This window comes from Somniosus microcephalus, unplaced genomic scaffold, assembly GCF_052327205.1.
Source record: "Somniosus microcephalus isolate GS21.2 unplaced genomic scaffold, FLI_Smic_1.0 unresolved_chr7, whole genome shotgun sequence".
Lineage (NCBI taxonomy): Eukaryota > Metazoa > Chordata > Chondrichthyes > Squaliformes > Somniosidae > Somniosus > Somniosus microcephalus.
The window spans coordinates 10,034,676-10,045,962 of record NW_028225185.1 but is presented as its reverse complement, the minus strand read 5'-3'; the positions used below and the strand labels follow the sequence as shown (position 1 = coordinate 10,045,962).

The 11,287-nt window shown below is 49.3% G+C and overlaps 1 protein-coding gene across 1 annotated transcript; it reads right to left on the bottom strand.

Moving 5' to 3' along the window:
• Nucleotides 1-8,545: 8,545 nt before the first annotated feature.
• Nucleotides 8,546-9,933, bottom strand: LOC147086508 (cortexin-3). Its single transcript, XM_085978361.1, is given in 2 exon segments — nucleotides 8,546-9,737; nucleotides 9,740-9,933. Coding segments are annotated over 2 exon segments (222 nt in total). The 5' UTR covers nucleotides 9,882-9,933; the 3' UTR covers nucleotides 8,546-9,657.
• Between the last annotated feature and the right edge of the window lie 1,354 nt (nucleotides 9,934-11,287).

Sequence of the window (11,287 nt, the reverse complement as noted above, 5' to 3'; positions counted from 1 at the left end):
CAGGTGCTGTCTCGCTCGTTCTCACGCTGGCCACTCTCTCCTTTGCGCTTCCCATTCTCTTCCTCCTCCTCCACAGTGGGAATATGTAACTCGCAATAAAGCGGGGTTCCTACTTAGTAACGTGTGTAATTATGCTTTCCAGTATTTGGCTGTTTAGTACTTAACCAATCAGTGACGCTACAAGAGTTGTATAAAATGTTCAGGAGAATGAGCTCCATTTGCTTTCTGTAACTTTTTTGTTTTTTTTAATTCCTTCACTGCCACTTGGTAAAACAGGACGCAGATTAGCTCGAATCTTAACGGGCTCTGCAAAGTCGATCCCAGAAAGGAATCTGTCTGTGTAAATGTTTGAATAATGGGTCATCGGAAGAGGAGGAGGCCGTTCAGCCCCTGGAGCCTGTTCTGCCATTCAGTGAGATCATGGCTCATCTGCGACCTAACTCCATCCACCCGCCTTTGCCCCATATACCTTTGGTTAACAAAATGCTATCAATCTCAGATTTAAAATTAACAATTGACCCCGCATCAATTGCCGATTGTGGAAGAGAGTTCCAAACTTCTACCACCCTTTGTGTGTAGAAATGATTCCTAACTTCACTCCTGAAAGGTCTGGCTCTAATTTTTAGGCAATGCCCCTAGTCCTAGAATCCCAAACCAGCGGAAATAGTTTCTCTCTCTACCCTATCAGTTCACCCATTGAGTCACTTTAATTTTCTTTTATAATGAACACAGAAATTGTCTGTAAAAGTCAGATCTGAACAGTTACTTCTATGCAAAATGAATCATATTCTGTATTCTGTCAGTGTGATGGGTGTGTCAGTGTAGCTGTTGAATGTAGGGCTGCCTCCTTTTACCCAGTTCAGACTGGACTAGGGCAAGATGGGGGGGGTGGAAGGGGAGGGAAGGTAGAATGGAGTCTATGGGTCATGATAGGAGGGGTGCGTGGGGGGGGTGGGGAACTGAGCCTACGTTCATGTGTATGTTTTGCGACTGCAGAAAGTTTAAAGTGTTCCCCCCGGCCCCCTCCCCCCACATCATGGGACACAGAAGCAGAATGAGAGGGGCGGGGATGAGGGGGGTGGGGGAATGGACCACCATAGAATAGATTGTGGGCATATTGGAGAAATTTGCAGGTAGCCTACTCTCAATCGGGGACATCTGTTTCAGAAGGAGGCAGGTGGCAACTTTTTTATGCATTTATACTACCAAATTATTATTTATTTATTTTGTTGTTTGCAATCCTCCCCCATGTCCATTGCAGGGCGCTATTCTGAGGTAGTGGCAGCGGCACATTGTGGGGGCAGTATAGAGGGAGCTCTGCGCTGCATCCAGCCCACGTTGTGGCTGTGTGTTGAGTTAGAGCCAGCCTAGTGTGTGTTGGTACTGGTAGAGTTGTTAATCCTATTACTGTCAGCAAGAAGAGGCAGTATTGTGGCTGCTACTGTGGCCTTTGCCCCTCTCACCTTCTCTCTTTCTCTCTTTTTCTTTCTCTTCACTCTCTTTCTTTCACGCTCTTTAATTTCTATTTCACTCACTCTCACACTCTTCTATTTCTCTCTTTCACACTCTTACTCTCTCCTATCTCTTTTTCTTTCTTTCTCTCGTTCTCTCTCTTTCGCTGTTTCTCTTTCTCAATCTCTCTCGCATTGAATCCCAAACGTCAAGGCTCCCGGATGCTGCCCTTGCAGGTTTTTTTCTCTCGGTTACCTCTGTATACCGTTTGCAATCTCCTACAGGTCTGTAAGGCCACGCATCTCTTGCCTTCTCTCCAGGCTGAATAGACCACCGTTTCCTTGATTCTCGGTTCTCTAACGCTAGGGACCGGTCTGGGAGCTGTTCGCTGTGCTGCTTCCAGGATTTGAATGCCTGGCTTGCTTCCTGTGCCGGTATAATAGCAGGCAAACTTGCCGACTGCACCGGTCCAGGTGAAGCGAGCTTGGGGAGCCAGCCTGGGTGATCCAGGAATGACCGAGAGCCTTGTAAAGCACCCTCTGTATGTCCATCACTCAGTAAAAGCTGGAAGTTCCTGGGCAGCATAGAATTGTAGAATGATGCAGCACGGAAGGAGGCCATTCGGCCCATCGTGCCTGTGCTTGTAAACTTCATAGATCTTCACTCATTATTTGCTACATAATCTGCAGCATAACACGAGCTGTGTTTCTTAGCAGTACCTCTTTGTCAAACTGTGAAGCCCTTATTGTATGTTGTCTGGGGAGAGCAGTTTTATTTTACATTCTCCGAGCTGTGGGTAGCCCCAGTGCTAAACCAGCTTATTTTGTGTGATTTTTATTTAGATTCCTGAAAGTGTTTTATTTTTGTATTCAACGCACGTTGGTTGGAGTGCTTGCAATCCTACCGTACTTTTTCCCCAAGTCGCTGTTCTTCCTGTGTGAGTCTCGATGGCGAGTGTTGGCAGGCTATTCGGCCACCAGAGACATCACACAACTCCTAGCCCCCGTCCTTGACTGATATTTCTCCTCCCCCACCCCCCACCCCAACTCGCACACTTCAGCAGGGGTTTACTGGATAGCGATCGGGAACGGGAGCCCCATGACAACTCTCCCCTCACGCAGGCAGGGGCGCTAACTCCAGTTCCAGGTGCTGCCGGCCCACCCGAGACCAGCACAGGCCTGGGACCTCCCTGGCCTGTAACATTCAGCTGCTCGCTAGGTAAATTTGATGGGACAGGGCGGGGGGAGGGGAAGGTGGCGGGAGGACCCGCTACCTGTCATGGTTAGAGGTCCCTATAGTTGAGAGGGGAGCTGGTGATAGAGCAGCCTGTATCCAATTGTAGGTACAGCAGCGTCATAGTGTGTGTCTGCGTGTGTAAAGGCGGTGATAGAACGGTCACAAATGACTCGGTTTGCAAAGGCTGCGCTTGGCCGAACAGTGCAGACCCCAAGGCACGAGATTGAGTACCTGGTCCGCTGATTTAAGGCCAGTATTGCAGTTCAGACATTACAATTAGCTTCGGGAGCAGGCCATTCAGATCACGGCTGATCTGTGTCTCGACTCCATCCACCCGCCTTGGTCCCGTAACCCGTAATACCCTTCTCTAACAAAAAAAATATCCGCGGGTGGGCATAATCGGGATCGGGGGTGTGATGCTCCCACAGTGGAATAGCTTGACACGCAGTATCCCCCCCACCTGCTCCCCCTACCACGCCAGCAAGAAGTCGGAACCTGCAACAACAAAGAAGAGGGAAGAAAACTAGCATGGGGGCTAAAACAGCAAAGATGGTGTAGCCCGATACTGGCATTCAAGTTGCACTGCCAGTATAGCAGGCTAGTGTCGTCCCAAGACTTATTCACTGTCTTGGTATCGACACAGATTAGGGAAAAATTGCACTTAAGCCCATACACTAAGTTTATGCAGTACCTTGATGCTCTTCATTCATGACCTCCGACTGCTGCTGACCAGACAGGCAGCCTCCAGCGCTCCGCCGGAGAACGGTTTATCGCTCTGCCCCAGACGCGACCCACGCTTGCGTGGACAAAATCTGAAACCGTGCCGCCGGGCATTTTTTGAAGCAGACACGCGCAGAGTATGGAAACTTCTGGCACCCGCTGAAATCCCAACTCCCGCAGCGCCTGAGCATGCCCGTAATGTTCTCGGAGCGGTCCCGTTGGATCCTCGGCGCGCGTTCGGGACAGGAGGTTGGATCCGGGGGAGGGGGAAGGAAAATGGTCAAAAGCGGCTGACCGGGTCCAACACTGCAGAGCTGCGTTGAGAGCGGGCAGTGAGGGGTGGGGGGGGAAATGAGGGGGGTTTACGAGAACTGGGAAGCTCAGCGTAAGCTCGAGGAACAGCACCTCATCTTCCGATTAGGCACTTTACAGCATTCCGGACTCAATATCGAGTTCAACAATTTCAGATCATAACCTCGGCCCCCATTACATTTTTACTTTTTTATCCACACCTTTGTTTTGGCCCTTTTCCCCCGCCCCCTTTTTTTTTCTCTCCCACGGTGGCATAGTGGTTAGCACTGTTGCCTCACAGCGCCAGGGACCCGGGTTCAAATCTGGCCTCGGGCGACTGTCTGTGTGGAGTTTGCACATTCTCCCTGTGTCTGCGTGGGTTTCCTCCGGGTGCTCCGGTTTCCTCCCACAGTCCAAAGATGTGCAGGTTAGGTTGATTTGGCTATGATAAATTGACCCTTAGTGTTAGGGGATTAAATACGTGGGGTTACGGGGATAGGGTGGGATATGTGTCGGTGCAGGCTCGATGGGCCGAAATGGCCTCTATCTGCACTGTAGATTCTGTGACATGGCAGCTGTCTCCCATTCTGCCAGCGCATTTCACACCTAATCATAAGAACATAAGAAGTAGGAGCAGGAGTAGGCCATACGGCTCCTTGGGCCTGCGCCGCCATTCAATAGGATCATGGCTGATCCGAACCTAGACTCACGTCCACTTCCCTGCCCGCTCCCCGTAACCCCTAATTCCCTTATCAGCTAGGAAACTGTCTATCTCCGTTTTAAATTTATTTAATGTCGCAGCTTCCACAGCTCTCTGAGGTAGCAAATTCCATAGATTTACTACCCTCTGAGTGAAGAAGTTTCTCCTCATCTCAGTTTTGAAAGGGCAGCCCCTTATTCTAAGATTATGCCCCCTAGTTCTAGTCTCACCCATCAGTGGAAACATCCTCCCCGCATCCACCCGATCAAGCCCCCTCACAATCTTATATGTTTCGATAAGATCGCCTCTCATTCTTCTGAACTCCAATGAGTAGAGGCCCAACCTACTCAACCTTTCCTCATACGTCAACCCCCTCATCTCCGGAATCAACCGAGTGAACCTTCTCTGAACTGCCTCGAGAGCAAGTATATCTTTTCTTAAAGCCGTCTTTTGTCTCCACTAGTCCTATCACCATCTCGTCTCGTTTTGAATACCTCTTAATGTCTCTTCACTTCTCTTTTGTTCTCTCCCAGCCCGGCCTTCAGTCTTGACAAAGGGTTTGACCCGAAACGTTGACTCTATTTTCTCTCCACGGATGTTGCCCTGGCCTGCTGAGTTTTTCCGGCATTTTCTGTTGTTATTACAAGAACTGGGGAGGAGCTGATAATTGGGGAGGATGACAAACGGCGAATCCAATCCACCTGCTTCCCTTCCTTTTTGTTCTAGGATAGTGGAGGGGCACAGGCACCTAATTGGCGACCCCGAACAGCCATGATCATGTTTGACACTTGGAAATCCAGGTTTTTAATTGCCGTGTTGTGGGGGGGGGGCAGGGTGGTGGATGAGGAATTTCAACAGAAGCGTTGACGGCGCCCAGTGCTGTTTCCTCTTAACGAGTGGGCTCCGTCGGAATAAAGAACTGAATATTCCAGCCGGGGACTGTACTGGCAGCAGCGAGGTTTTCGGACGAGGGCGGTGAAAGGGGGGGGGGGGGGGCAGAAGCCCTGTCCGAAACTTGCCCTGGGATGACGCGCCGTGTACCCCCTCCCGTTGGGATTGCGGATAGTTCATACGTTCGTCTCTTGCCCATCCATTTAAAAAAATTCAACTTTTTTTTCTCTTTTACGAAGATCTTGTTTCAGTGTTCTGTAAATCGTCTGTGGCGAGTGAAAGGGGCTGTAGTGACGAATCAGTGAACAGATGCGCCAGCATCCGTTATCCTGAGGGGGGGGCGGGGAGATGCACGCATGCATTCTCTCAGTTGCTCCCTCTTTTCTGCCCCATATTACCACCACCCCCCACCCCATTTACAGCAGCCAGCGTTAGTGGCTGTAGCAATGACCTTGTCCTGTGATTGCGGCCCCGTGTGTCCAGATGATTTGTCTAGCAAGCTAGCCTCTCGTCCTGCTTTTACCGGGCACCATTGCCCCAGAAAAGGTTTGTATGTGTGTGCGCGTTTTAAAAAAAAAATATATATATATATATTATTTCTCCAGACTTCATCCTGGCTCTTTGTGTTTTACGAATCGGAAACCTTGCCGTTGGTGTCGGTGACCTTTTTCTAAGATCACCGACGACCCGTAAAGGAACTGAATTCTCATTGCCCTGGGCTGTGGGGAAACCTCGAATTGTACCTGGTGCGCCTTTAGTACAATGTACTGTAACAGACTGTCAGTATCTTGTGTACAGGATTCCTTTAGAACTAGCTGTGTTCTTTTTTAGAACCTACACAGATTGTTAAATAAATCTTGTATATACATTTTTGTACCATTATTAAGGGCAGACCTTTCCTAATAAAATACAAAAAGATCAATTGTTTTCTTGCGCCTGCGTGCTCTTTTTTTTTTTACTTTTCAAAACATTTTGGATGTAATCCTGCTAAGATGCACTTCCGCAGGTCCCCTCCGGTACGGGCTGCATGTAGTGACACCGCTATTCCCGACCAGAATGGAGACGATCGGGCAACGCCCCCCCCCCCCCCGGGTCAATCTCGCCTGGAGACCGCACCGCCGTAAGTGAGTGGGATTGATTTCACACGCGAAATTTGCATTCTGTAAGTATGCTCTGCTCGCTGCATTGTGAGGGAGAAATGGCCCTGCTTTTATCGGGAGCTGTTGTTGCTGCTTCTTGTAGTTCGTAGAACCTCTTTTTTTAAATAAAAAAAATAGACTCTGCAGACTGTTTGCTGTAGAGAGCTGTTAATATAGACTCTGTTTGCTGTAAGACTGTTTGCTGGGTGGCCTGCTATTAAGTCTCGCCCTGCCTCCTACCCATTGGCTGACACAGTGGTGTCAATAGACAATAGCACGCCCAAGTGGCCATTATTCTATCTGTGAGGTCATTCGACTGCAGAGACCATCGCAGTGGCTCAGATCCCTTTCTTCCCTGGCATCCGTGCCTCACTTTCAGCAGCTGTGATGGTGATCCTGGAAACCTAGAAGATAGGAGCAGGCGTAGGCCATTCGGCCCTTCGAGCCTGTTCCGCCATTTAATAAGATCATGGCTGATCATCCAAACTCAGTACCCTGTCCCTGCTTTCTCCCCATATCCCTTGATCCCTTTAGCCTTAAGAAATATATCTAACTCCTTCTTGAATATATTTAATGAATTTGCCTCAACTGCCTTCTGTGGTAGAGAATTCCACAGGTTCACCACTCTCTGGGTGAAGAAATTCCTCATCTCAGTCCTAAATGGCTTACCCCTTATCCTTAGACTGTGACCCCTGGTTCTGGACTCCCCCGCCATCGGGAACATCCTTCCTGCATCTAGTCTGTCTACTCCTGTTAGAATTTTATAAGTTTCAATGAGCTCCCCTCTCATTCTTCTAAACTCCAGCGAGTATAAGCCCAATGACCCAATCTCTCCTCATCCGTCATTCCTGCCATCCCAGGTATCAGCCTGGTGAATCTTCGCTGCACTCCCTCCATGGCAAGAACATCCTTCCTCAGATAAGGCGACCAAAACTGCACACAATACTCAAGGTGTGGGCACGGTGGCATAGTGGTTAGCACTGTTGCCTCACAGCGCCAGGGACCCGGGTTCAAATCTGGCCTCGGGCGACTGTCTGTGTGGAGTTTGCACATTCTCCCTGTGTCTGCGTGGGTTTCCTCCGGGTGCTCCGGTTTCCTCCCACAGTCCAAAGATGTGCGGGTTAGGTTGATTTGGCTATGATAAAATTGACCCTTAGTGTTAGGGGATTAAATACGTGGGGTTACGGGGCTAGGGTGGGATATGTGTTGGTGCAGGCTCAATGGGCTGAAATGGCCTCTATCTGCACTGTGGGGATTCTGTGATTCTGTGCGGTCTCACCAAGGCCCTGTACAACTGCAGCAAGACATCCTTGCTCCTGTACTCGAATCCTGTGCAGGAGCCCCATTTTTTTCTCCTTCCTTCTACCTTGACCCGGGAGCTGAGCCTCGGGTTGCCAATTCTGGTTGGAGGTATGCCTGGACATTTGACCACATGACATCTGATCATTGACACTTGCCCGCAGTTCGCAAATGTTGTTGTAATTGCCTTATAAAAATTGGGACCCCTGTATTTCTCATGAAGGAAACGCGGCAGCCAATTTGCACACAGAGGTCACACACACAGCAACGCGATAATGACCAGATCATCTGTTTTAGTGATGTTGGTTGAGAGATAAATATTGGCTCCAGGACACCGGGGAGAACTCCCCCCGCTCTTCTTCCAATAGTGGCCATGGGATCTTTTATGTCCACCTGAGAGGGAAGATGGTCTAGCGTCTCGCCCGAAAGACGGCACCTCTGACAATGCAGCACTCCCTCAGTACTCGAGTGTCAGCCTAGACATTGTGCTCAAGTTTCTGGAGTGGGGCAGATGAACCCATCTGACTGGGAAGGAAGAGCGCTACCGCTGAGCCAAGGGAAAATGTTGGGGAGAATGGGATTGGGCTAGCCTGTGAAGTCTCCAGTGGTTGAATAGCCTATTGGCAATCAGTATGGAATCTCACACCTAGGTGAGGTAAGTGTGGAATGTACCACAGCTTGGGGGGGGGGGGGGGGGGGGTGGTGGAATAGAAAACTAGCTCAATTAGAAAAGTTGGTATCATGCTAGTGTAGTTTCTGTAATAAAGCAAAGATCTTACTCTTGTCATTTGGAGGGAGAAAATCTATTTTAAAAACATTGGAAAATAGAAAATAGTTACAAAGGAGCAAATGTTGCTCAGCCCAGAATGTGATCTATTCGCACGGCTGGGGAGAAGAGCTCATTTGTGGCTGTCATTCAGATATCTTTCAGTTTCCTCTCTTGTCACACCTGCTCAATATTCAGTTATCGCTTGCAAACATAGACGATAGGAGCAGGAGTCGGCCATTCTGCCCCTCGAGCCTGCTCCACCATTTAATGAGATCATGGCTGATCATCCAAACTCAGTACCCTGTTCCTGCCTTCTCCCCATATCACTTGATCCCTTTAGCCTTAAGAAATATATCTAACTCCTTCTTGAATATATTTAATGAATTGGCCTCCACTGCCTTCTGTGGTAGAGAATTCCACAGGTTCACCACTCTCTGGGTGAAGAAATTCCTCCTCATCTCAGTCCTAAATGGCTTACCCCTTATCCTTAGACTGTGACCCCTGGTTCTGGACTCCCCCGACCATCGGGAACAACCTTCCTGCATCTAGTCTGTCTAGTCCTGTTAGAATTTTATAAGTTTCAATGAGATCCCCTCTCATTCTTCTAAACTCCAGCGAGTATAAGCCCAATCGACCCAATCTCTCCTCATACGTCATTCCTGCCATCCCAGGTATCAGTCAGGTGCAAACTTCACTTTAACTCGCAAACAATCGCTTGGATCTCTGATCAACCCCACACTTGTTTCCCCCCTGACCTCCCCTTTTCCACCAATCTCTTCAACCCATTTATGCTGTCCACTTTCGATTGGTTATGTTAACCAACAAAGGCACCAATCCTTCCTGTATCCACTGTACAGGATGGGCCTTCAATTGCCCCTCGCTCTCCTGCCTGTTAAAGTCACTTTCCAAAACACAACCGCTCTCCTGAAGTTGACTAGAAATTCCTCCGTGTGTTACACTTCTCCCTCGGACAGAGTTACAGTGACTTTGCTCGCGGGACCAGTGAAACACAGGATGGAATATGGTCCAAGTAGTCTTGAGCATCATAAGAGTCAACCAGTGCCCCAGTGGAGACCGGCACGGGCCCGAGTTGAATGAATGAAACGAGCTCCTCCCTTGAAGAGTCGGTTCTTCCTCTTCACCCGCCTTCCCTATCTGGTTCACGCCATCCTGTAGTCCAAGGCCTCTTTCTCCAAGTAGTCTGTCCACGTCGAGGAGGGCAGGCTCCGGTAAGGATCCGGAAGCATCGGACGATGAGGAGGCCCAGCAAGACGAAGAGGAAGGAGACCAAGATGAAGGTGGTCTTCTGCTCCAGGGTCACTGTGCTGACCGGCGAGCCAGCGGCCAACATGGGAAGGATGGTGCTCGGAAGATCTTCGCTCATTGCTGACCCTGTGGTCTATTCCTCACCAACCATCTGAATCTCCCAGTGAGCCGACTGCTTCGGAAAACCTGGAATGAAAATCGAGAGCAAATTAAAATCTCCGAAAGATTTTTTTTTGTACATGTCCCCTTAAACTGTTTATGTAATATAATAAAGATCTTGTGTCTGCATGTAATTCCTGTCTACAAAACCTTACTACTTATTTTTCTTCGGCAGCACCTCCCAAACTCTTTAACCAAAAGAGGACCTCCCAAACTCTGCCACCAAGAAGGACAAGGGCAGCAGGCGCATGGGAACACCGCCACCTCCAAGTTCCCCTCCAAGTCACACACCATCCTGACTTGGAAATATATCGGGCCATTCCTTCATCGTCGCTGGGTCAAAATCCTGGAACTCCCTAACAGCGCTGTAGGAGCACCTTCACCACACGGACTGCAGCGGTTCAAGAAGGCGACTCACCACCAACTTCCCAAGGGGCAACTAGGGATGAGCAATAAATGCTGTGCCTTACCAGCGACGCCTACATCCAGTGAATTAATTTTTTAAAAACCACTCGGACAGGGCCAGGATTCCTGCCGTTTAATCGCAATCTGGACCCACTCATCGCACCCCAGAAAAAAACACGTGTGTACGTGTCAGGCTGGGGCATAGAATCGTACCGCACAGGAGGAGGTCATTCGGCCCATCGTGCCTATGCCGGCTCTTTGAAAGAGCTCTCCAATTAGCCCCACTCCCCCACCCCAACCCCCTGCTCTCTCCCCATAGCCCTGCAAATTTTTCCTTTTTCAAGGGTATACCCAAATCTCTTTGAATTAAGCTGTGCTGCGACGTGCCCCACTCGGTCGATCAGCCCGGTAACACTCGCCATCTGGATTCGCACTCGAAAGCCGGCAAATTGGGCAAGGCACTAGAGACGAAACCGTACACCCAACGAGAGGGGTTCAATGTAGGAAACGGCCTGGCGAAGGCAAATCAACAAACTGAATGATGAGAGCAGGTTAAAACTAATAAAGAAAGACTTGCATCTCTACGGAGCCTTTCACCACGTCAGGACGTCCCGAAACACTTCACAGCCAATGAAGTACTTTTTTTGAAGCGTGATCACTGTTTGTAATGTAGGAAACGCGGCAGCCACTCCGTAAACATAGAAACATAGAAGATAGGAGCAGGAGTAGGCCATTCGGCCCCTCGAGCCTGCTCCACCATTCAATGAGATCATGGCTGATCATCCAAATTCAGTACCCAGTCCCTGCCTTCTCCCCATATCCCTTGATCCCTTTAGCCTTAAGAAATATATCTAACTCCTTGAATATATTTAATGAATTGGCCTCTACTGCCTTCTGTGGTAGAGAATTCCACAGGTTCACCACTCTCTGGGTGAAGAAATTCCTCCTCATCTCTGTCCT